The sequence below is a fragment of the Centroberyx affinis genome, unplaced genomic scaffold (assembly GCF_046629955.1).
Source record: "Centroberyx affinis isolate AG114_WGS23_722 - 3 ecotype Tasmania unplaced genomic scaffold, CSIRO-AGI_Caff_v1 ptg001399l_1, whole genome shotgun sequence".
Lineage (NCBI taxonomy): Eukaryota > Metazoa > Chordata > Actinopteri > Beryciformes > Berycidae > Centroberyx > Centroberyx affinis.
In genome coordinates, this window is record NW_027279881.1 from 1 (window position 1) to 27,148 (window position 27,148).

At 41.0% G+C, this 27,148-nt stretch overlaps 1 protein-coding gene across 1 annotated transcript in view; it reads right to left on the reverse strand.

The window, feature by feature from the left end:
* Positions 1-2,800: 2,800 nt before the first annotated feature.
* The window catches only part of smc3 (structural maintenance of chromosomes 3), a 32,111-nt gene continuing 7,763 nt past the window's right edge, over positions 2,801-27,148 (reverse strand). Inside the window, exons 12-29 of the mRNA XM_071526319.1 lie at positions 26,664-26,785; positions 25,736-25,949; positions 25,084-25,187; positions 23,905-24,004; positions 22,393-22,553; positions 21,769-21,910; positions 20,481-20,631; positions 19,643-19,795; positions 16,459-16,610; positions 15,941-16,099; positions 13,907-14,014; positions 13,455-13,563; positions 11,288-11,535; positions 9,369-9,581; positions 8,359-8,550; positions 6,171-6,348; positions 5,935-6,041; positions 2,801-4,330 (exon numbers count right to left, since the gene is read on the reverse strand). Coding sequence (XP_071382420.1) covers positions 4,259-4,330; positions 5,935-6,041; positions 6,171-6,348; positions 8,359-8,550; positions 9,369-9,581; positions 11,288-11,535; positions 13,455-13,563; positions 13,907-14,014; positions 15,941-16,099; positions 16,459-16,610; positions 19,643-19,795; positions 20,481-20,631; positions 21,769-21,910; positions 22,393-22,553; positions 23,905-24,004; positions 25,084-25,187; positions 25,736-25,949; positions 26,664-26,785 — 2,685 coding nt within the window. The 3' untranslated portion in view covers positions 2,801-4,258. The remainder of the gene's footprint in view (positions 4,331-5,934; positions 6,042-6,170; positions 6,349-8,358; positions 8,551-9,368; positions 9,582-11,287; positions 11,536-13,454; positions 13,564-13,906; positions 14,015-15,940; positions 16,100-16,458; positions 16,611-19,642; positions 19,796-20,480; positions 20,632-21,768; positions 21,911-22,392; positions 22,554-23,904; positions 24,005-25,083; positions 25,188-25,735; positions 25,950-26,663; positions 26,786-27,148) is intronic.

Below are 27,148 nucleotides of genomic sequence, written 5' to 3' on the forward strand. Positions count from 1 at the left end.
GTTATTTTTTTTTTGTACCACATATCTTTATTGATTTTGAACATGGTACATCACTTTTCCAAAATTAGTTGGTTGCATCATTCAAGTCTCCCTCGAAACAACTCTCCCTTCCGCCCCCCCATGAACTCTGAGTCATAGGTATAGATAAAAACAATGATGATAGTTTACAAAATGATAATAATAATAATGAACATACTTACATTACTTAGATACATATAATAATAATAATAATAATAATAATAATAATAATAAACTTTATTTGTATAGCACCTTTCATACAAGAAATGCAGCTCAAACTGCTTTACAACAAAGAAATTACATGCATGAAAATAGACATAGAATGAGCATAACATAAGATGGAAAATAAAACCCACTGAATAATAATAAAAATAAAGTTAAGAAATAGAGTACATAGAATGATTAAAATCAAATACACATATATCCACATGCATAAATGCATATATATATATGTCTGCAGAAAAAATAAATAGATACATTTAAAAAAAAAAAAAGGGTGTACAGTCTCACTTGGTAAACGTCAAAGTTACAAAGTTAGGATATCAGGTCTTGATTCCAAAAATGTAAGAAATGAATCCCATATTTTATGAAAAATATACTTTGCTGATATTTTACTTAAGTACAAGTAAATGTACTGGTGTAAAAGTTACTGAGTTACATTTAAGAAAAGTGAACCTTGTTAGATGTGATCTTTTCCATGCAGTTCTACAAGGATGAGGGTACAGAGTGCAAATTAGATTCTTCTTCTTCTTGGAAAAATTGGAAATTACAAAATAAAAAGCCTTTATATTGGCTTACCAGCCCGAAACGCATCAGTGGTAAGTCAATATAATAAAGGCTTTTTAATATTTAATATTTTTCACTGCAAAAGACATTTTGCATGTTCCGGTACTAGAGACCATGATCTCTCTCTCTCTTCATGATTTGACTCACTGGTTTCCAAGAGCAGCTTTTTTTGACACCAGCAACTTCATGTTCTATGGACAGTTCAGTGCTTTTTGCATCTTCTCTTCTATACTTTTATTAGAGCGAGTTGTGGAGGAACATGTAGGAGAGGGGAAGCGGTTCAGAGGGCGGAGAGAAAGGGGTGATGGGAAGCAGCGGTTTCAGTTTTGCTTCATTTACCAGAAGTGACAGACACAAATGACAGAACTGAATGAGAATGTCTTTCCTCATCTTAGGTTTCACTCTCTGCACTGACAAAAAAAAAAATGCAACACAAGAGAAGGATCAGGATCAGAAACAGGATAGGAGAAGAAAAGAAATAAGGACTAGGGAGAGTTTTTGTGTGTTTTGTTTTTACTTCAAAACTGTATTAGAGCGATTTGAGGAGGAAGATAGAGGAAGATAGAGGAGAGACGCAGCTCAGGGGGGGAAAGGGTTTAGTGTCACTGTCTGCACTGGTATCTCCCCTACGTAATGTCTAGGTGATGTCTAACAACAGAAATAGTGTCAGAATGGGACGGCGGGCGGCGGGTTCCTCGCTTAATGAATATCTAACTGTGGGTCCCTGACATTCAGAGGTTTGGCGAGATGCTCTGGAGGTCTGCGGCGTCTCTGTGCAGGGGGGGGGGGGGGGGGGGTCGTGACTCGGTGTGTCAGGTGTGTGCGGCGGGGAGGTCGAGACCTTTCAGATCTGCTGCCAGTGCAAGGTGGCGTTCCAGCAGAATGGCAGCCACGCGGGTCGGGATCACAGCGACACGCGGGCTTTCCTCCCCGGAGGACTGACACTCGATAGGTCGATCATTGATGTTAAAAACAAAATATAACGCAGGCGTAAGAGCTGTGTAATGCGTGCCAGCGTCTGACCGGGCCTGCCAGACAGTTGTTGACCTCGCTTCGGTCCTGAGGCGGCCATGTTGGAGGGCTTTCATTCCTGCATATTCCAAGATGAAACTGTATCGATCCCCATGGGGAAATTAGGCCCGACGCCGCAGCAAAAATAGTAAGAGTCAGCAGGGAAAAGGAAACAGGCAAAAACTAGAATGTAAGAAGCAACAGAGATAGTTGAAATAATAAAATAACAATGAAAGCAAAAAATACAAACAATTGTGGGGTTATGTAAACACGTCGGAGACAATTTCAACACGTTAGTAAACTGTAAAAGTGGGAAGTATGGGGAAGAAATGGATTACTAATATTTATGGGTTTACTTACAGATGTTACTAAATCTCAGTTGCTTAGTCAAATATGGATTACTAAATATGTAACATTCGGTGTGCATGTTGATATAAGTAAATATATAAGTAGGCCTATATATATTATATATAATACATATGTATAACCATATTTGCTATACAAGTATATGTAAACACATTTGCTATGTATGTATATATACTGTATGTGTAAATATAAAATGTATAAACAGTATTACAAAAGCATTGCATCCATGTTCAAACTAATTGCCTGGATTTCATTACTCTGTATTTCAAAATTAGACATCCTATCCTCAAAAATGTCACTACTTTGCAGAAATCTATTGCTTAAAACTCTATTTGGGCATTGGAGAAGACACTCTACTAACTGAAAACAGGAGATATATAGTGTAATATATATATGTTATGACACTCCTAAAGTAAACACATTTTATATATTACTAAAGACAAGACAAGACAAAGGACTTTATTCTCCCCGAGGTGAAACTTTCTAACCAACACTGCTTCCTCCATGAGGCAGCCGGGTGTTAAAGGCACAGCACCACCCAGTGGTCTCATAAAATGGGATTCTCACAATAACAGTCATACACAGCTTTATTATTTTTATTTCATTTATTTTTTTTGTTTTGTTTTTATTTAGTTTCCTAATTGCGTAACAAGGAGGAAAAAAACATTTCAAAAGCAGTGTAGAACTAAAACTGGTTACGATAGATGAAGAGTTTCACTCCAAATTAAGATATCCAACATTTGGGGGGAAAAGAAATAATAAAAAAAAAATTACAACTTCTCTTACAAAATGATTGCTGGCATGAAAGAAAAGCACATTGTGGGTTACTGTTAAAGTTATGAGTCATTGGCAGACCCAAATAGTTGTTTCTGAGCACTGAATCATCTGTGTTTTTGAAATACTGACTGATAAAATTCAGGGAGGCGTTGTTTATTTTCAAAAGGGATATGTGGTGTTTTGGAATGAAACCCTTTCATATATTCAAATGACCTAAAAACAGGAAATTACACAATAATACAGTAACAACCATAAGGAACCACAACCTTCCAACATTTTAAACCATATGGCTGGTTATGTCAGACACAAGTTAGCATCGTATTATAATAAGTACAAAAGGTATACATATCGGAAATGTCAAAGTGAACAATCATTTGGATGAACAAGTTCTTTTTCAACAGTGGAAACTTAAAAAAAAAAAAAAAACGACGTCTCCACTCCCCCACCCCCTCTCAACTTTAAGCTGTAAATGTCACAGTTTTTGTTTAAACCATATCCAAAATTCAATGAGAAATCCCCATTGGCTGTCGTAAAGACCAGTGAAAATAAAACAAAGAAACAGGAAAATGTGCTTTCTGAAAAGGCCTTTCTGTCACCTTTCATTTCAAATGACAGCCAAAACTCAGCTCAAAACTGCTTTTTTTTTTTATTAATTTTTTCCTTGTTTGTTATAAAATCAACCCCATAAAACAAAACAGATGATGATTTCCCCTCATCAGGAATTCTTTACACAGACGAGGAAGTGATTTAAGTGTATAGGATCTACACTTCTATCAGTTTTCGGATCCAACGCTATGGACAAACAGCGAGAAAGAGGCATGGCTAAGCAGGAGAAGCGTTACAGCAGGGTGAACACATTCATCCTCCAGATTTGCAGATTTCCATCAAAACCGCAGATTTTTTTTTTCTTTTCTCATTTGTCGGCTCTATTTAGAGATATTTGGCCGGTTCCATAGTGAGCAGGCTGTCACACTGTCAGACTGTGAGTATTATTAGTTTTGCAATGCTAAACAGGCATTACGAGAGGCTGGGCTGCATTGCTACCGGGTGAGAGCGCATCTGTGTACTGAAATCACTGAAATTCCCAACTTTACAGATGTGTTTGAAAGTCTCAGAGGTTTAGACTCGCTTGCGATTTTGTCAAAGCCAGCAAGTACCCTAAATATCCTGTGTGTGTGTCTATGAAGAAGAGGCTGGTGGACTGACTGAGATTTCGGTCTTTGTGGTCAGTGCGCTGTAGACACAAGAGGAGGAGGAGGTGGAGGTGCGGAAGAGGACGATGATGAAGAGCAGAAGCCTATTAACCATGGGTGGTGTCGTCCTCCACGAAGTCTTTGGCCTGCTCCGCCGAGATCACATCGATGTGACTCACCTGCAAATACACAAACACACACACACACACACTCAGTTAATGACCAATCAATGCCAATCAATGCTGGCCCCTTCAGCTGCTCTGACTCAGCGGTGATCATTTATGTTATGAAACCTAAAAAAACACACACACACACACACACACAAACAGACCTGGTCACTACAGGGGGGTATAGTGAAGGAGTCAATAGAAAAAAACATAGCGGAATGAAAATCAGTAGAAGCAACGAGGGAAATCAATGCCAACTGTCAACGGACAATTTTTTTTTTCCGGCTGTGTCCGGTCAGTCTGTCCACTCTGCCAACTTTCGCCTACAGCTTCAGCAGGAAACAATCGCTCTCCTGCTGGGATGCTTGTTTCTCTCATAACAAAAATAAACAATAAAAAAAATATATATATATATATGTATTTCTGTTTTTCACTCTTCTTTCTTCTTCGACGGGAAACCCTTTGTTCACAGTCACGACTTTTTGCACTTACAAACATTAAAGATTAGCAAAGAAACAAGAATCTGAAGTTCCTTGTGTGCGGTCTTTCATGCTGAATTGGGCATCTCATGCTTTCTCCCTACAGAGGAGATTAATACAATATCACACACATTACTGCAGTAAAGTATAATAGCCTATATATAATTCTCCCTATAGAGGAAGATATGCACTGCTGAGCTGGAGGCACTCACTGGCTTTTTGGATTCATCACCTAGAGGTTCTTCCCTATTCTCCTGAACTCATTTTACTTTTATTAATTTTAAAACAGCAGGTCCTTTGTGCAAATGAATATAGCGAGTGACAAGTGAAGGAGAAGAGCAGGCTGTCTGCAAAATGTGTGAAAAACTCCTGCATCGTATCTCTGAGGAACTTCACAAGACTTTTAACTTCCCCCAGTCAGTCACCGCAGCCAGGGTGTGAAAAGAAAAACACTGAGATAAGATGAAACTTTGAAGTCACAAGGAAACTGCATTTTGAGAGCATCGTGCTTCCTTAATGTGATGTATTTCTTGTTGAAACAGGATATTGGGGCAGGACACAATGTGAGAAGGGATCATTCAAATGTGGACACCACTGTTTAGCATAAATTGTCAAATAAGTATATGGTATGATAGTATAAACAAGCTACAAAAAGGTGAAAAAGTCATTTTTCTTTTCAGTGTGACTTCAATGATCCCCACAGAGAAATTAGGCAAATCCTCCCCTTAGCAGAAGTAGAAAGGATTCAAGGTAGGGCTGATTTTGAAAAAATATCTAATTGCGATTATTTTGACTGATATTGCAATTGCGATATGATTTGCGATATTAGAGGGAATGATAATTTTTACATCATTATTCTCATTTTCATTGAAAAACGTATTAAAATGATTATGGTGTGATTTTTGCGGGGATCTGTACCAAACAACAAAGATGTTTTCTTAAGTCTGTAGAATATGATGTGTAGGCCAGGACATCTCTGCAGCACCACAATATTTAATTTAAAATGGTATTTTGACACTCATTTTGCCTTTAACAAATATTGCGCCTCCTGAGATTTGAAAATTGCAGTAGGCCATATTGCAATTTCAATAAAATTTCAATTAATTGCTCAGCCCTAATTCAAGGGAGAAGCCTCACCTTGTTTCTGAATTTGACACCGTAGAACTTGTCGGCCGACTCGAGCAGCTCCGGCCTGAAGGTGGTGGTGATGAACTGGGCGTGGCCGGCCAGCTCCACGATCATGTCTGAAACGAGAACAACAACAGAAAGACGATGACTACCTCTTTTACTGACATTTAGTTTGATTTACTGGACAATTTAATCTTAAGCACTGTAACGCTCTCTGCTATGACGGTGTGTTCCTAGTTCTTTACCTGAGACGGCCTTCCTGTGCTGGGCGTCGAGGGCCTGGTCGATCTCATCAAACAGGTAGAAGGGGGCGGGGTCACATTTCTGGATGGCGAAGATGAGAGCGAGAGCCACCAGGGACTTCTGACCTCCAGACAGCTGCTGCATCTCCCTCATCTCGCCCTGCTTCCCCGTGAACGACACCTACGCAGGACAGGGAGGTCGAGCATTAGAGACACAAACATAGACTGAGGTTTCTATTTCCAGTCAACTGGCTTCACTTTTTTTGTTAGAATCTCTGTTTCTCTGGAAGATACAAGACCTGAACTGAACTGAATTTCTGTGTTTGAGTTATGAAATACGCTGACATATTTACTATGAATACCACCTTAATAATAACACAGGAGCCTTCAGAGTGAAGAGAATGTGTATTACTCATCCTATAACCAATTTCACCTTGGTTCTGCTTTGTGGTGATGGATCAGGTATACAAGGATATGTTGCTGACAGACTCCAGAAATACACACACACACACACACACACACACACACACACACACACACACACACACACACACACACTCTTAAGCGCATACTAAGGGTGCATGATATGGTCACAAATCATATAGGCTATTCTTCTTTTGCTGGCTGAATATTGTGATTACATGTGGAGGCAGCTTTTTCAACATAATTTTGTTTTTCAGCACTTGAAAAAACAGTGCAACTTGAGAGAAAAAATGAGATGCTAAATGCTTAGGTTTGCACTGTTTCCACTGAATGTGGGAATTTCATACAATGTGAATTATTAAAGACTTTCTCCAACATGTAAATTGATTTGTAGGCCAGCAGTTCTACGCAACACTTGAAAGTATTGCTTTGGAAGCTACCTTTAACACCTTTCCCTCCGACTTAAAAAGAAACACTTCCTGTGATTTTGAAATTACAGTAATCAATGACGCAATGTGACGCAATTTCTACAGTTTTTCCAATACTGGCGGCAGTGGCAGCCTAGTGGTTAAAGAAATTGGTTTGTAGCTGGAAGGTCGGCAACTACGTCAACAAGACACTTAACTTTCAATTGCTGATCTCCAGCTCGCCGGAGAAGACGGTGGCTGGGACGGAGGGTTGGGAATTGATCATATTTTATCAATGTATATTCCTTAATTATTCCCTTATCAATTCCTTTCATGTCAATAACATTTTTTATTCATTCTAATTTGGAAAATTGGAAAATTTCAATAAGTTAGTTACAAATGTATTTTTCTAGTGCAGTCTGTCTAAAAGGGTTAGACCTAGGAAAAATAAGTTTGTAACTAACTGATTGAAATGTTACCAATCCAAAATGAGAATAAAGAATAAACTGTTTATATCCTACTGTTTTATTATTGTGTTAGTGACAATACCTGCGACTCCAAAATTACTCAAGCCTCCAAAAATGCAGTGTGTGTGAGTGGCTGTGAAGTTGTGATGTTGCATAGCGAGGAGAGGAGGAGTGTGTGTGTTATTGGGAATCAGAGTGTGTTCAGTTCGGTTCAGTTCAGTCCAGATCTCTATGGCACATGAAGAGTTTGCTTGCAAATGATGCTCAGAGAAATTAACACACTCTGCTTCATCACTCAGTCTCTCTCACACAGCAGACGAGGGAGGAACGGAGAGCAAGACAATTAAAAAGTGAATTACAAATGTAGAGCTGCAACGATTAATCGATTGGCTGTCAACTATTAAATTAATCGCCAACTATTTTGATAATCGATTAATCGGTTTGAGTAATTTTTTAAGAAAAATAAGTCAAAATTCTCTGATTCCACCTTCTTAAATGTGAATATTTTCTGGTTAGGGTTAGGGTTAGGGTTAGGGTTACATTTGTTACATTTTATAGACCAAACAACTCATCGATTAATCGAGAAAATAATCGACAGATTAATCGACAATGAAAATAATCGTTAGTTGCAGCTCTATACAAATGTTGTTCTATTCAAAAAAGAGCAGGGAAACAACTGAAAATCGATAAGGCGAACATTTAGATCTGATTGGTTCTGGTCTCACTTCCCAACTCTGTTTGGACTTGGCAATCCTATGTGTGAATGCGTAAAAGTGTTCAAGTGTATAACAAGTCTTTGCTGAAAAGGAGCATGCATGCTCAGTCAACCTTTCCTGGATAAATAAAATAGAAACATAGAAACACACACACACACACAGAAAAACCCAGTCTTACCCTGATGCCGACTCCGGTGAACTGGTCCACTGAGGGAACGCTGCTCTGCGAGCCGGAGCCCCTCTCGCTGTCGGCGCCCCCCTCGCTCTCATCCTGGGACTGGCCGCCCTCGGCGTCGCCCTTCTTCATCACCAGCGTCGCCTTGCCTCCCGGGACGAGCTTCTGGAAAACCTCGCTGAAGTTCTTCGACACCTGAGGGGGAGGAGAGGCGGCACAAAGAGGCACCAAGTGGATATCAGATCAGACACACATTTTAGATGTATGTTTCCCGGAGTGTACGAAAAAACAAACTATCATTGCTGCTTCTAAAACCCACTGAAATAAAATAAAAATATACAAATATTACTTTTAGTACAAGTCAATTTCAGTCAAAGCCAAATTAAGACTAGAATGTAGGAGACTACCAAATGAGTAAAGACACTTGACTAACATTACATTGCTATGACATTCCTCAGGTAATTCTGCAACTAGCTCCTAATCCATGACAGTGAAAAGCTAAAACTTAAACTGAAAGCAAAAAAAAAAAAAAAAAAAAAAGGTACAAAACTACACTAAAACTAGCAAAACACCATCAGGAAATGAACTGAAAAATCCAATTTGAAAATTAATCAAAATAAAAACCAAAGCAAATTGTACAGCTATTAACTATTAACTCAGTGTTATAGCTATTAGCTAACACTGATCTAAACATTGCATATGAATGTGCATCTTTGGTATTCTTATGGCCTCCAGTTCTGGCAACACATTAGCAATAAAATTCTGACAGAACCAGCATTTGAAGCATTATATAGTGATTTTTCTGTGCCAGTAGTTTGAACAGTTGAAAGCTTCAGGAATCAAATTATAAATTCAAATTTCTTTTATAGTTTGTGATCTAAAGCGAGGCTGAGAGCTGCTGTGGTTTTACTTCATCCTGCACCAACCAAGTGATGTCAGACAGAGGCTGGATGGCTGCATCTACTGGGGATTTTTTTTTTAGTAGAGAGTAGATCAAGGAAGGTGCAGCGTACCTGTTTGAAGGTGAGCTGGATGGCCTCGTACTTGCGCAGCTCCAGAACGTTCATCAGCTCCATGATGGATTTGTAGCCGCGGTCGAGCTCATCCTGGCGCTTGATGAGCTTCTCCTTCTGCTCAGAGAAGTTGACAAACTGGTCCAGGGCCTTCTTGTTGACATGGCTGTACTTCTTCAGCTCCGTGTTGCACTGCTCCAGCTTACGGAACAACTGGAGGAGAAAGAAAAAGGAAGGGAACGATTTTAGACCAAAACATCATCATCAGTTCAGGAGGAGGTCAGGTTGACAGTCTTTATCATCTTTTATACCACTTCTCATTAATTTTTTTTTTTTTTACTTTTATTGATCTGCCATTTGTTCATCCATCCTCATCATCATCTAGTATGTAATAATTTAAGATATAACATACACATGAAGAAGCAGGGCTAAGTGGGAAAAAGATGCATAATTGACTCTAAGATTCCCATCCAAAATATGCATTTTTAGGCCACCTGTGAACCAAATCTTTTTTGTTTTTTGCATTTTTGTTAGCCTGTTTTGTTGTTACCCATGTCATTTTTTTTTTAAACAAATCTGGCTGTCCCTGCTGTCAACAGACTGCAAAATTGTAAGAATTAGTAAATCTGTAATGCTAACAGACATAGAGACTTTGTATTGCTAGTTAGACAGCGATCCTACATGCCAATTATGCATTTCAGAACAATTATCAATTATTAAAAGTGCTTTGCCACATTCTATTAATATCTGAAGATGACATGACCTCATTAATTAAGCATTGGTTTGGCTCAAACGTGACACACTCTTTCACAACAGTTGAACTATAAATTCAATCGTCTGAATCACTAATGACCGAGGGACCATGAGCAAGTGGCGCTATTACTTTGCCCTCTCATCCTCTTCTGCAATCAATGGCACCATCTTGCCCCTAAGCAGTGTCCCGCGGAGAAAGATTAACTATGTGAAGTGTTTATGAGAAAGCGTGCGGCTATTTTCAGCGTTGTCAAGGAGGGGAGATGGCACACACACACACGCATACGCATACACAAACACACACAAACAGTTGTGAAAGCTGCAGCAAGTCCACTCAACAGTCTGTGCTCCCAGAGGAGGCAGCTGGCTGAGAGATCAGAGATAGAGCACTAACTAGTGTCTGAGTCACTGGTGAGTGGGTGGGATCATATGACTTCCTCAAGCCTTATTCCTTGGGAGAGCAAGGTAGGGGAGTGTGTGTGTGTGTGTGTGTGTGTGTGTGTGTGTGTGTGTGCGCGCACTCAGAGATAAGATGTGACTGGGGTAGGAAGGTGGGATGCAGAGAATAATTGACCTCCAGTAGGGCGCTGGAAATGAATAGGGAAATTAAGCTAGGTGTGAAATAAGCCACGCATGAGGGAGTGGGACTTGATGAATAACGGTGCAATCAAATGCCAAGTATATTTAAAGTAAAACCTGAATAAACACAAGCAAGGTCTGTGATAAGAAGCGTTGTTGTGTTCAAAAGATATTGAAAAAAATGCATCAGTGTGAACAATTATTTACAAATAATTCTGTGAATACTGTGAATGAAAATTAAAATTGAGTCAGGTAATTTAGCATAAAAGCATACTAAATAGATTTTCAAACACTTTGTTGTGGCTGTCTAAACTTTCTGGCAATTGTCCTTTATGGCACCTAAGTGATTGTGGTTAGTTTTTGGATTTACCTACTAAACAATTTTACCAGCCAACTAGATATATATTTAGTATTTAACACTTCAGAATCTCCAAATTATTCCAAAATGGCTGGTAAAGTACACAAACTTACTAGCTACAGTCAAAATGTATTAGCTTTGGCAGTGGTAATACTTTTCCACCGTGTGTGTGTGTGTGTGTGTGTGTGTGTGTGTGTGTGTGTGTGTGTGTGTCTGTCCGCCTGTCTACCTGTTTGAGTGTGAGGGTCTGGTACTTCTCGAAGGCCTCCTGCGGCAGCGAGCCCAGCTCTCTGATCTTCTTCATGCACTCCTCTTTCTTCTTGAGCAGCATGCCCTGCCTGTTGGTCATCTTCTCCAGCTCCTTGGTGTCGTGGTTGATGGCGTCGTTCTGCTCCTTCTCGATGTTCTTCCAGCGGTCCATGCTCTTCAGGTGGTCCTTGATCTCCACCTCCGTCTTGTCAACCAGACCGTCCAGATCTGGGGAGGATATGGGGGAGGGAGGGAGGGTTTGTTCCAAATTAGATATCTGAACACATATATAGTGTTATTTTAAGGATGGTGTGAATCCTTGGTTGAGAAAATTATAACACTGTCACAGGCTGGATCCTCTATTTTTTAGAGACACTGAAATGAACAAAATTATCTCTTTAAATAGAATGCAAAAAATAAAACAGACAGACTGAGGTGCTAGGGCTCAAAATTTGCAAAAACAAAGCCAGCACTCTTGAAAAATGGATGCACACATCTTTAATTAGCAACCACAATCTACACGGTTTGGCTATACAGCCTTCACCCAGCAACCAAACAAAGTGCTGTCTATTTTTCCCAGTTTGTTGGGAGAGAGAAAGGGACAAGAGATGAAAATCAGATGACTCACTGGATAATATCTGGAAAATAGACAGGCAAAGCTTTTGCGGTGAAGCAGCGAATACAAAACAGCTACTTAGGAATAAGGTCAAGTTATGAATAAGTCTGTAACAAGTTAGTGAGCACGATTGAATAGCCATTCAAATTGTTTCTATTCAAGAACAGGTGCTTTCTGACAATTGCATTCTATCAACCTTGTCTGAGTCATAGCGCCACTTGAACATTTATACAACTGTGGGCCAGGCTGATTCTGGAGAAATATATGATCCAAGATGTGAGTCAAATTTAGCACAGCAATTAATTCTCACCATCTGCTGGTAGAACCAACCTAATGAGGGAAGCTTTGCTTTTCTAGTTTCTCAATTTAGATCTTCTCAAACTTAAAAGAACAAAACCTTACTGCCGCTTTTAATTCTAGTATGGCCCAACTGATTCCAAATTTTGGGTCCAATACAGAATAATTGAAGGTATTATAAATAACTTACTAATTAAGCTTTTCTTTGGTGGTTGCACCAGTAGATAGATATCTCCTTAGAAGGTACCTAACAAATCTGGCTCTCATGTAGTAACTATGACAAAAAATTACATTAAAGGCTACTAAAATATTTTTTAAGTTCCAAAAATCCCTATAGCCTTCTCTACAGTCAAAAATAATTATATAATACACATCAATATATTTTCTTTGCATAAAATTGTTGTTTTTCTTCTTTTTCTAAAAGGAATAGTGTAAATCTGTGATGATCCTGACATGTAATCAGACGTTATTGTTTCTGACCTTGTGGTAATTCTACCACAAATGATTCTAGCACATTGTAGGTGGAATATATACCAAAACAGATTGATCTGTGAAAGGTGAACATCTGCTGATAAACACTAGAGCACCAACATATTAGTCATGGCCTACTTTCTAGTTCTTCAGGGTGCGATCACACCTACAGTTTGTTTTCTTTGGTGCAAACCGCAGTGGAAAAGTTTACTTTGTTGCGTTTTTGTATTTGGTTCATTAAGGTTCACACTGCCCAATTACAAGGGAACCAGGGCTTGTAAACAAGTTACATGGACTCACATGTAGATTGTTAATTGGACAACCTGTCATCATGCTCACCCAAGTTCAAATGGCAAATGGTCTCATCTGCCCAAACAAACTGAAATTCACATAAACTGCTCCAAACATGCTTGGTGTGAATGCGCCCTCAGTGTCAGTTATTTGTTGTTGTTTTTTATTAATCAATTTGTTTCTGCTAAGCATGGAGACACACTTTCACATTTACACATCGTCACACATTGACGCCTGGGAACTTCTCAGTTCTACCACCAACAGTCCTGCAATATTGCCTGAGCAGCTCTGCTGTAGTAACTGGGGGTGAAATGCCTTGCTCAGGGGCACCTGAGGGGAAAACATAAGTCATTTACTTTCCTCAAACAGATTTTCCATCTGGTCCACAATTGAACCGGTCACAAGCCGGCTTCTCTAAACTTTAGGCAAGCACTGTCCCTCGTTGTGTTTCTAATAATAACAGTGTGCCTACCTTCTGATCGTGCCAGAGTGTCTTTGACACGTTTGTTAATGCCGTCCAGCTCAGAGGTTGTGGCTGTGAGAACTGTGCCTCCTTCAGTCTCTCGCAGCTCGTTCAGCTCCTGTATCAAGGCAAAATAGGCAACGTCAGGAACAAAAGGCTCAAGGAAATTCAAGCACCCATATTTTGACTTTTATGAATAAAGCACACGAAGTACTGAATCTAAAACTTTCCACTTACAGTGGTGATACACAATACAAACTCATTACAATGCTTCTTTTGTTGGGTTTGACAGCAGCTCTAAAATAACTTTGAGTTTCATGGTTACAAAAGGAATGATGTATATCTTCCTTTAGGAATAATTATTATATAACAGAAGACAAGACAGCAGTTGTAAACATATTTTGAAGAGTACATTCTAGAAAAATTACTAATGGTAGGACGTTCACTGGGGGGCAGCGTACCTGTTCCACTTGGTCAAGGCGCTTCCTTAAGTTTTCGTTGAGGTAGGTCTCCACTCTGGTCATGATGCCCTCCAGCTTGATCCTCTCATTCAGCAGCTGCCTGTTGTCCTGTGGGTGGACAGACGGACAAACACATACAAATACACACACACACACACACACACACTTGAGTTAGCTCCTTTCAGGGTGTGAAGAAACAAGACATGAGTACATTCCCAACCTGGGTCAGTTAGTATTTGCAAGGCTTTCCTAGTATTGGTTTTCACCTGCTTGGTGTACCAGATGGAAGGATTTGCTATAGAGGATGACACAATGAGTGCTGGAAAATTTAGAGAGTCACAAGAAAGTATTTGAAAGCCAAATGTTCTGCTACTGACATTAACTTAATTCACACTATTTGGACTGTCCTAATGTGGCAACATCATCCATCTGGCAATCCAGAGAGAATAACAGTAAAACAGAATAAAACATACTGTCTGACCCAGGTCTCATACTTATCTTATCTCCTAAACAACACAAACACCTCTATGTGTGCACTCACTCTTGTGCAGGCAAATGAGATATAACCAATAATTCATAACTACAAAACATAAGCGTTTTATCACAAGCGAGGCAATTCGACAACCACCAACACTGCAGCACCAGACATGAAAGGCTGTGTGGTGGGTGGGACTGTTGCGCAACACTAGGAGGAATGGTGGAGGGTTCGTTGAGGTGGTAATTGAGAGCAGCTGGCAGCAGGAGACAAAGAAGGGGCAGCGCTGGATCACAGGAACATCCCACACACAGCTGCTGCTAGCTGCTCTCACCTCTGTCAGGTCATTTCAAACAGACTAGTGTGTCGAGGGAGGAAGGGATGGGGGTGTGTAAGGCAGAGAACAAACAAAATGATGCGTGTAGGTAGTAGGTGCACTCAGGAACTACAGATATATAAGCATGTGGAGGGAGGTGTGTGTGTGTGTGTGTGAGAGAGAGAGACACAGAAAAACAAGGCACCAGCAAACATGTTGTTCCCCACAAATGATGCAGTCCAATGCGCTGCCAGGCAGTAAGGATCCGCTCCATTAGGGTGTGCCGCTGCGCCGCTCATTACGTAGCGGCAAGGGCAGAGAAAAGCACTTAAACGGAGTGCAATCTGTCAGCCGGCGGCAACAAACACGTCATTGTCGGTACACTAGACAGCTGAGTAAACAAACAACAACGGACACAGAGCAAAAGTCGTGGTTGTAGCTGCCCTACTTGACTCAGAAACGTTCCCTGAATTGGAACACATTTCCATAATTGCCAGTAGGAAGACCAGTTATAGTTGTGTGTGCGCCTGAACGATATTTATTAATTCACCGTTTTACCCATCTGTTGCTCGCACCGCATGTCTTTGGTTGCTACGTGTCCTCGCCATTTGAGGCACAACCGGCACGCCCCCCCGGCATGTGGCGTTTTTAAAATGAGAAGTGGGGACCACACCCACCCGTGCCAAAAGCAGTGCACCGGCACACCCTAATAGAGCATACCCTAAGAAATACACCCACTTGGGCTAATCAGTGTAATTTTGTAAATGCCAGGACACAGAGGTGAGATGCATCATTTCCAAGTTTCATCAGAATCCGATCAGCGGTGTCTGAGATATGGTGCGTGACGTAAGGACGAACAGAGGGAGACTGATCCATGCATCTGATCCTTCGCCCACACACAGTAAAACATGTTGGTAGGAGCGTTCCAATTACAACACAGAGTAGCATATAGAGGGAGGAAGGGCGATGTGTGCTAATGCATGTTTCCATAACAGAAAAACACAAAAAAAAAAAAGTTGTAGGTAGGTAGTAGGTGCGGTCCGAGAACTGCACACCTCTATCGATGCATTTTTTCCAATTGTAAGTGGGAGGTGATTACATCCATACCGTAATGTTCCAACATTTCCGGATGTCAGTTATTTCAAAATGTGACGCAGGATGGCGCACTGTGCCACAGACCAAGTGTATCCAAATGTAAACAGAGCTCATATCCTCAGAAGCCCCGCCACCTCCTCCTTCCTACCTGCTGGAGCTGTCGGATCTCGTCGTTGAGGTCGTCAACACGCCTCTGGTCCTCCAGGCTGAGCTGAGAGAGCAGGTCTGTACCCAGCTCGGCCTTCAGCGACTCCCTGGTGGACTCCATGGCGTGCAGGCTGGCCTCCAGACTCTGGAGACTGCGTTGCTAGAGAGAAAGAGGGAGACAGAAGAAGACATCAGGGGATGGCATAGACAGATCCGTGAATCACTTTGCTTTAGTCCTAAAAGCAGTGCTGGGAGCAGTAATTGTGTTTGTGAAAAGGCCGATGGACTGAAATGTTGACAGTGCAACAGAGAAACACTGTAATTTTTCTTTATACTCTTCAAAAGAACCATTAATGGCTATTTAAAGAAAAGAAGTGTCATTTCATGTTATTTCAGTTCAGTTTGGGTTATCATTTCAGAACCAAAACCATGATAACTGGGCTGGTATCGGTTTTAAAGTGCAAATTCTGGTACTTTGACATTATTTTAAGATTAATGCCTATGGCAGTGAGTCATTACCTTGGGCATGAAGGTCTTCTCTGACTGCTGCCTCTTCTCCTTGAGCATCTTCATCTCCGACAGAATACTGTCTCGGGACGCCTTGAACTTCCTCTGCTGCGTCTCGATCTGCTGCATCTGGTTCATCAGCTGGTCGATCTCGTTGTTGATACGTGGAGGCAGCCGTTAAGGAAGCATAATGCCAGTGTAGATACATGCAGAGAGCTAGCGCGCCACTAGAGGGGGGAAAAGGGGAGCCCCAAGCTCAATGGGGCCTCCATCAGAGAGGTGAGATAGAGATGCATTGGTATGGGGACCCCGTCTTATAACTTGTCAGAGGCCCCCGCAGAGACACAGGGCTAAGTTGGAAAAACACACAAGATTGCACACTCAGAGATGTGTTTTAGGTCATCTCTGAACCAAATCCTAGGTTTTTTGGTTTTTTGTAGCCAGGTCTACTTTTACATACTTGTTTTATCTACTGATAACAGCTGCCATCATAATGATACTGTGTGTTTCACAAAAAATACTCTGAAGGATGAGTCAGTCTACTACGGGGTTCAAGGAAGATTGGCTGTCTTTTACAGTCTATATGCACTGATTAACAAGTGTGTGTGCACTTTGTGGGTGCTCGGGGGGGTATGCATGATTTGAGTGAGTGAAAACTACATTGACTCTAAAAACACCTGTTAACATCAAAGTGCTGTGGTGGCACAGTAGTGCTGTAACTAAGAGAATCACTGAGCAAAATATTTCATTCATGTGTCGACTTTTACCAAGCTACTTCCTGGTATGTGACTGTCTGCAGGCTGCAGTAAAGGCCCTGTTCATGCTTGTGACTCCTACCGTACTGCCTGGTGTACGAGCTCACACTGCATTTCCCTTATGCAGGGCTCTTAGGGCTCTGTGGCGCCTAAATGGTGAATACTGCAATTCCCCTAAGCACTGCGCATGGCAAAAAGCATTACACCCAAACAAATGCACACACGGAGCCCTTGCCCTTATAGAGGTCCTCCTCTTGAGCGCTTAATAAAGTCACAGGAAAGTTTATAGGCTTTTCAGTAAGGAAGTGCAACCCAAAGGGCTTCGATAATGTGATTGGGCTTCCCAGGGCAGACGGTGTCATCATCAATATCAAGACAGAGGATTAAGGAGGGCTGCACGTACACATCATTAAGCTAATCTAATAGACAGGCTTATTGATCCTCTAGCAGTAACAAAGGGGCCGGAACACTCCGCTGGACCTTGGAGGTTTAGCGGGGCTCAATACACACACAGGCCAATCAATCTGTTGGTGGTTTCATCGATCTAAAAAGGGCTCCATAAAGTCAGAGGGCTGCCCCGCATTGTCCAGAGGAGATGGAGAAAACAGACAATTCAAGACCATCTGATCATTTTCCTGAATGGGAACAGCCGACATAAGGCCAAATACTCCCCTGAATTCATTTTTTTTAGAAAAGAAACATGGATCTTTCTCTGGGACAACTTCATCTTTTCTGAATAAAACATAGAATAGTTGCATTATGCACAACCAAGTCGATAGAGCTGTAGCCAATCACGAAGTAAGTGCACTCGCCGCATGACCTCAATGCGTCCAGCGATGCGATATGGCACTTGTGGAAAAAAGAAAACGTAGATGTCAACTTAAAATAGAAGGATGGGTGAGGTGCATCAACCTAATCACATGCTTATCTAAAGGGCAGAGGTAGAGACTGAACCACAACAGGCTTTTAAATAATTGATCTGTTCTCTGACTCACCGCTGCGGGATTGAAGGACGGGCGCCGTGTCATTAGCTCAGCCGTCCACCCCCGCCCACTCACACAGACGTACCTAACCGCCAGGTGCACCCACTAACCCATATACGCATGCTGGTCGTAAGCCAGAGGCTGCACCACAAACAAATATGCTGATAAGCATACCTGAGCGGAAGTGAGTGTGTACGTATTCACACACACTCACGAAAATCCCCTCTGATCCCTCCGTCTCTCCACACTGGGCTTTTCAGTTCTAACACCAGTGAGTCATGGCTCTGGCCTATATGACCCAACATCCTCTAATCCTCCTTGGTCTACTAAGACCCCCTCCTTGTATCCGAATCAGCCTCCAGCTAGCTTTGAGGTGGCGACATAACCCGGATGGATTTAATCCACCTTTAAAAATGCAGGCTCAGCCATGTGACATCACCCTGTAATTGCATGACGCTAACACTCAGGGATGATATTATTTTTCCCCTACAGTTCTTAAACAGAGGCTCCTGCATGCTGCACTTAAAATGATAATTCTGGTTATCTTCAAACTGAGCCTTGTTTTCCTAGTTTTGCCATAATGATGACCAGTTTTGTTCAAAAATGTCATCACTTACTTCACTTTAGTTTCACTCCAAAACGCTATATATTAATTTTGGAAAAATGCTGCAAGCTGAAATTCATTGGTTAAGATTTAAGATTATTCTATCCTCAAAAATTGAACTATTATGTTAGCAGGTCCTTTCTTGAAGTCTGTTTGGCACTGAACTGTGTATACATACAGTACATGACTCAACCCCTTTTGTTAAAATCAATATCAAACTCACGCTGATCCTAATAGGGAGAAAATTACTTTCCCTGGTAAAGTGATGATTTGGTGAAGCTTCCAAGAACCCTGCGTGACTCATTTTAGAGCAAACAACTCAGCCAACATAACAGAATGAGTAAGACCCATTCGCATTCACATTGAAACCTCCATGGATTTTCACTGTCAGTAATATTAAAAAGGTTTCTTAAGGACAGCTAGCCATGGATGCACTCATTTTAATTCTCCAATAAGAATCTTACAACGAAAATTACTACAATTAATAACAGTGCATTCCCTGTGTTTTATAAATAATGCTCTGTAGCTGAACTTGTTTTTGCAAATGTATGTTGAAAGTAGGCTGTCTAGCTGCATCTCTGTATAGCACCTCAGACTTCAACCTCTCTTTCATTATATGTATTCTCTGTTACCTTAACTGAAATCTATTGTGCAGCCTATTATCTCTGAGTAGCTCAGTTGGTGGGGCCACCCATACGAAAAATGTATGCACCTTATGACACTGTTCAAAAAGCAAATTTCCCAACGGGGATTACTGAAGTAACACACTATTACATTATTATTTGGATAAACACACTCACCAAACAGCATCATATATCATGTTTTATGTAGAAGACCTTATGTAGAAAGGATATGTTCGATGTTCCTGCGCAGGTTCTCATTGAGCTTGGCCTCCAGCTCGCCCAGCTCCTCCTCGGCCTTCCTCATGTCCTTCTGCAGCTCCAGACGAGACTTCCTGGTGTCGTAGTAGCCTCCTGTCAGAGCGCCACGGTGGCTCACCTGGTCACCTAGGACGACACAACACCATGTATGTAAGAAATGGGATAAAGGGGTACTGCAGGAGATTGATTACAACATATTGGCCCTAAAAATATCCAATTCATACTAGCTGTTAAAAGAAAAAAGAAGCATATGTGCAACTTTACATTCAAAGTGAGGATGGATATTTTCAATTAATTACACAACTCACACTCTTGCTTAAATTTAAGTATTTGCACATAACATGGTGTAATGAAGAGTTTCACAGTTTCACAGGCACAGGAAAACTAACCGTTAAACTGAATTGTAGCAATTGTGTTTTAATCAAAAAAAAAAAGATATAATATAATAAAAATAAATAAAATCATTACCTTGTGATTGCACATTGAGTCTATATTTCTAGAATATTGCTGATGCAGTCAGTAAAAGTGTTATTCGGTCAATCAAGGATTTCAACAATTATAACCCATCACCTGGAAGAACAATACCAAACTTTGTATTGATATCCTAATGTTAGGCAAATCTAACCAGTACAAAGTTGTTTTATCAGTTAATTAATAGAAAGAATTAACAAATGCCCATTGTTTCATTCTTTGACTGCAACTTTTCATACCGTTTTTAAGAGGAAGAAGGTTGCCACCTCCCCCTCATTCTGCTCACTGTTTATTCAGTGCTAGTGGTGTAAACTGTACTGTGTAGTGCAGGTCAGCTTACCCTCCAGAGTGATACAGTCCATGGTGAAGGCCCTGGCCAGCTGGGTGGAAACCTCCATGCTGCGACAAATCAGGGTCTTCCCAAACACGTGCTTGAAGGCCTTGTCAAAGTTCTGGCTGTAGCGCAGCTTGCTGATCATGGGGATGGCGTCCTTTGGAGGGGGGAAGACAGGTTGGTATGCACAGCGGAAAATGTTAAGCACTACAGCCTCAAACAAAAACTAGCAGTTGTAGTAGGGGGAGTGATAGCATTTATCCGTTTGGTGTAATTTGGAAAATAGATAATTGCCGACTTGCTGATGGAAGGGATTGTACCAGGTTCGGTGCATAAAGAAGTTTTTATGTGCATTATGCATCAGGCTAGCAAAAACAGTATCTTTTACATCACTTCTTAAAATGCATAGCATTTATATAACTGTTCCTGAGTTAATTATGTTCCATTGCTGCAAGGTCCGAAATTACCACCTGCCAAGTGCTAAATGCTGGTAATTTTGTCTTAAGCGGATAAAACAATGCGGGTCAACCGCCACATTAGCTGGTAACTTTTTGAGATGATGACATTTGAAAAGCCTTGGTTATAGTCTTTGGTCTTTGCCTGCTCTTGAACATTAGCGCAGTATTCAAATTATAAGAGGGCATTTTGAAACTGTTGTGATGAATAGTTTATTTAACCCCAACAGTTCTTGGGTCTTTATGTTGAATTACAAACTTGATCCATTGTATAAGTGAGTGAACAAGTTTTAAATTATGACACAGTACCAGATTCTATACACAAAATGACACTAAAACGGGTAGGGTGACATATTACTATGAAAAATATATACAATGTATTTTGGCAGGTGAGCCAGAAAAGTGAATTTCAGACATTCATAGCTGTTGCTACTTTTTTATAATTTCCTTTTTTCTCATTTTATTACTAACATATTATTTTCTATGATTGAAATTTCTTGGTAATTCACGGTTTTATTCATAATGCATTCATTTTTTATCTTCCTGATTGTGAAACAATTGGCAACTATGCTTTTGCAAAGAGGTACACCTACATTCTGTTTTATTATATAATGGAAAACACACTGCTGACTCTTGCAGTGAAAAAGCTAGCAGTATGATCCTTTTGGTGTCATTTGGAAGAGATAATTGGCTGAAACCGGCTTCATGACAGCACAAAGAAAGAACCAGACAAAGAATACTTGTAGGCGAGTTTTTGATTTCCCTGCTTTGCTCTAATCTGCCAGTGTTCGCTTTCAAACAACTGCACAGATGGCTTTCTTAGTAACCAAAGGCCTTACGTTGGTCTCTGGGTAGGCGGTGTCCCTGACGTCAAGCTTGGTGAGTGGCAGGAAGGTGACCTCTCCAGGCAGGTTCATTTTGTTGAACTCCATCAGGATCTTGGTGCTCACTTCATCAGTCTCCACAATGTGGTAGAACAGCCTGGGAAGAATGAGAGGAGGGAAGGAGAGAGGAGGGCAAGAAGGAACAAGAAAGAAAAAGTGAAAAGGAAAGAGAAGAATGAGAGGAGGGAAGGAGAAAGGAGGGCAAGAAGGAACAAGAAAGCGTGGAAAGGAAAGAGGGAAGCAAGGAAGGATGTGTGAATGGATTGTTTTTGCCACATACTTTCACTACAAATCCAGGTTGAATCATTGTAAACATAAACTTCAGATATATGCACAAGTGTAGACAACGCGCAAAGGGCAAACACTGAATGTACAAAATATTAGGAACATCTGCTCTTTCCATGACTAGACTGGTGAAAGCTATGACCCCTATAGATCACCACCATTAAACCCAAATCAATTCTGAAGGGGAGATGTCGATGAAAGGGAGGAGGCAGGTTAAAGGAAGTTTGTTAAGCCTTGAGACGACTGAGACACTGATTGTGTAAAAGGGTTTCTGGTGGAAAGTGCAGTCCTCACCTGGTACCAGCAGTCACTTCCACACAGGTGTAGAAGGCCGGCTCACACTCAAAGTTGTTCATGACGATGCCGTGATAACCGTTGATGACGTGCTGGTTGATTCCCTTCCGGCGGAAATGCTCCAGGACTTTGTTGATGCTGTCGATGCCGTTCAGAATGGCCTGGAGAGCCATGGAGGGAGAAGAGGCATAATGAGGCCCCGTTTCATAAAAACAACTTTGATCCTTAAAATCCATCATACGATCATTTCAAAGGTTAAGATGTGAAAAAATTGAAACTGATGGTATCCATCGTTTGTGTAATGATTTGGAGGAATATTAATGTAATCTAATAATTTGACATCAAAATCAATTTGATTAATTGCAACTTTGACTTGTATTTGGTCATTAAAAAAATCTGCTCGTAAGAACCTTTTCTAAATTAACCCAATTATGTTTTATGAGCGGAACAAAAAGTAGGTTCAGCAAATTTCATCTTAAATAGAACAAGAATGTCTCCTCCTAAAGCTGCACAATGAATCAAAAACTTTCCAAAGTCCCACTACTAACTAACTACTGGGATTTCCAACTCAGAAGAGGCTACACCAAGGCTACTTGGCGTTAAAATGGTGTTTCAGAGAGCTTCCTAAACCAGTTAGATCTAGTGCTGTGCAGAATATGTGGCCAAGAAATGAAGTTGAATGTTGGAGAAAAATCACAGGAAAATCCATGGCCACATGCTGTGTCCCCATTTACTGTGCCTTATCGTAAGACAAAAACAGAAAATAAACAAATAAATCACATTATATTTTGTCAATATTATGCAGAGCCATAAAAGTGAGGGAGGATAGAGCCCATCAAAGGCTGGAGACAGGGTGAGTCAGCTGGGACCAACGCAGGAAAAATAAATACAGGACATTAATGTCCAGGAAGCCCTTTCATCTCAGCGGACAATATTCAGAAGCGATATTTGATTGATGTACTCGCCCGGAAGAAGCGACTGGCAGTTATTGGACGAGGCAGAGAGGAGTGACTCATATGCAAATTTGTCTGCCGATGATAAGGCGCCAGCAGCGAGGCAGATGAATGATTCCATTTGATATTCCTATTCTGACAATTGGCTGAGTCACAAAGCGAGTCTTTCAGAGTATTCAGGTGGGCTCATTCAGACGCTGAGGTGCCTTTTCACCGGGGGTTTGATTTACCTTTGTATCTGAGCCATCACTTGCCCATTTCCTCTCCCACTGTACTTAAGTGAGTCAGTGAATGTGTGAAAGTTTAATAGCAAATTTGCAGCATTACTAGTCTGCCACTGGCTTCCACCTGTCAAAATGGTGTGCATGTAAAATGACAAGAGTGCGGCATCATAAATTTGCCACTGGCTTCCACGCTTCCATCTTTTGTGAACAGGGAGTTTACGTGTGTATTTGTGCGCTCACACACCTGTGCACTTGTGTCCAGACGGAAGGATTAGGTATCCTGCAGTTCAGTTATGCAAGTCAAAAATTACACAATCATGCACTAAGACACGGACCTTGCCGGTGGCAGCTCGAAGGAGCTGTTGTTTCTTCTCCAGGTCCTCTCGCTTGGCTGCCAGGGCCTGCTGCTCTGCGTTCTCCTCACGCCACAGGTAGCTGGACAGACACAGCCAATCACACACTGTTAGACTTATGTCACCAGAGGCACCCAATCCAGACTGACACCATGATACCCAGAGGAACAGGAATCAGGAGGAACAGGAACATATCAAAACCAGGAAAATAATACAATAAAAGAGTTATTTCCCCTTTAGGAATGAGTGGAATTTGTGAAAAAACATAAATAAACAAAATCAGAAATCCTAAAAGAAAAAGCAATGAGGTCAGTGGTATAGACTGCTGCATGTAGCCTATGTTATCAAATGTCAGCGTAAAATGGAAATGACCAGGTAGCAATCACAGTATAGCAATTGAGTCTGTAGTGTTCACAAACATGATATACATACAGTATATACACACCATAAACATACAGTATACACCAGCAAACTGCTAAACCTCACAACATAAGCCCTTCGCAGATTTATTGTCATAGCACCAGCAGCCAAAAACCAAAACACCATGTCAAAATGTTTGGTGTCAGGTTTTTGCAGTTGTCATATTACACAAGCTGGTGTCAGAAACATTACACAACAAACTGCTGTGCTGTCATAAAATATAGGTGGATCGAGATCATTTACTCAGGAAACAGTCAACGCATTTTTCCATTCAATATTTAAATGCGACTAATCTTTTTGCTTAGGTTTCATTAACCTTGACAAACTATATTCTTCCATTACTACCCCGCCACACAATTCATCCACCCTCAAGACCTCTGAGAGCAAAAAGCGTACGGCAGCAGAGGCCCGAGGCATCCTCCTCCTCTCAGTGATATAAATAAACCTCATCGTTTAAGTGGACGGAGAAGGCACGGTGACATTCACTGGAGACAATACTGTGTGGTATGTAACAAAAGGTTGCCAGGCGGAAACAGCATATTGGCTTAAAGGGAGGGTGAACAATTCAACCTTTCAGCTTAATGCAGAATGCAGGGGTGACTCATCTAAATCAGGTGATGCTATAGTGCTGTGTGCTTCTAGACACACAAAAAACGCTTAAATTATTACTTAAATTATATTAAAAGGCAAAGATGTGAGTTCAAAGAGGAGACCAGAGAGAAAGAGATGAAAGCGGCTTACTTTCTCTCGCTTTGCAGCTCATCTTTCTTGTTCTTCACTTCATAATATTTCTTGTCCAGCTCCTCCACGCGGGTCTTGACCTCGTTTAGATCTTGGTCGAGTTTCTAAAGAGACAAGACACAAGCGGGTAAGATACACTCCCCAGTCAAAGGTTGGATTAAAGACAGCAGTAACCTTTAACTGGACAAAAAATGAATTACAGTCACCAGTACATTACATCATAGCAGGGCCTCAAAAGAGCAATTATTCCTGAAGATAATAACATCAGTTACAAGATCTATCATAAATACACAGAAGGCATGTGATCCAATTATCCAGAATAAAAACCAGAACAGCAGCCTGATGTAATACTGAGGAAGAAGGACATTAAAAATCACATGCATTATTACTACAGTAGTAGTAGTAGTAGTCTAGTAGAAATGTTTCCATTAATTTAGCTACAGTGGCCCTCGACAGCTGGAAAATTGCCTCCACAGCTACAACAATGTAATTATCATTCTTAAACTACACTTAAACACCTACTGGAACTGATTCAGAAAATGGGTCTCAAATCCAAAATTTCACCCACGTCTACAAAACATCCTACAGTAAACACTGAGAAGTAGCAGTGAAGCATTACTATAGCAGTAGTAGTATAAAGCGTTCCTCTTACATTGTACTGCTCCAGGTTCTTCTCCTTGTTGGTCTCTGTGTCCTCCAGGTCTTTGTGGATGGCTGCAATCTGCCTCTTCTTGTCGTTAATGGCCTGGTCCAGGGACTTGAGCTCCTTCTTGATCCACTTGTCCCTCTCCTCCTTGGAGGTGAACTGGCTGCCGCGGCCCTGCTTGGCGTACAGGTCCGTTCTCTCCTGCGTGGCCTGGGCCAGTCTGGATGGAGGCAGACCCACAGAGGGCAAGAAGAATTAGTAAACCTAACCATGAGCTCACACTAGGGCTGCAACTAACGATCATTTTCATTATCAATTACCAGCGTCCAACTTGATTCTTAAAACTGCTTACCAGACCAGCAGCCAAAATTAAAAGTATTAATTTTATAATATGAAATGGAGAAAAGCAAATTTTAGCATTTGTGAAGCTGCAACCAGCAAATGTTTGTGTTTTTACTTGATAAATGACTAAAACGAATATCACAATCATAATCGATTAATTTTCTATCGACGACTAACCGATTTATCAACTAATCATTTCAGCACTAGTTCAAACTGCAAGCAGCCAGATCTATAAGTCCTTTCCTAGTCATGTTTAACTGTCATCTACTGTCAGTCTTTGCATCAGAAGCTTTGATAAAATTTTAGAGGGAAAAACACATGTGCAATGCAATGAATCACCAACCAAATCTAGCAATAAGGTGCCTGTGTGTCAGGAGGTCACCATCTTGAAATAAGAGATTAACAATTTTTTTAATTTTTACCAATTGTACACTGTACAATGTAGGACATTCCACAAATATGATCTCCTGTGTGTCCCTGATGCCTCCCTCTTAATAAAGTGTACGCTAAATGCGATGATGGACTGACTCATCCAGTTATGGCTGGTCATCAGCTGCTCCAGGGGGGATAGCTGCGAGTGAGTCATCCCTACCTGGCGATACCCCGCTCCTCTTTTTCCTTCACCATGTTGAATTTGGGCTCCGTCTCCTGCAGCTCCTTCTGCTTCTCCTCTATTTTCTCCAGCAGCTTCTGACGCTCCTTCAGCAGACGTTTCTGGAAGAGCGAGAACAGGTTGTTTCAAAACAAATCTTCAAGGTGGAGAGACAAAGAGATGACGAGGGGGAAAAAAAAGCACATAAATGTAAACACGGGAAACCGGTTACATTGTTGGGAGGGACAGAGAAAGGATGAAATCAAGAAAATAGGCTATGATGACAAGACAGGAGATGTTGAAGAGGAAGAGTATTAAGACAACATTTAAATATGGGCCACTATGACTTAATTGGAAGGGGGGAGAGAAAAAGAGAGAAATAAATAAGAAAGATGTGGATAGATTGTAAAGTCTGATGGAGGGAGAGATGAGGAAAAAGATTTTGTTTCACTGTCTTACTGCAGCCAAGGTGGAAACCAGCAAAA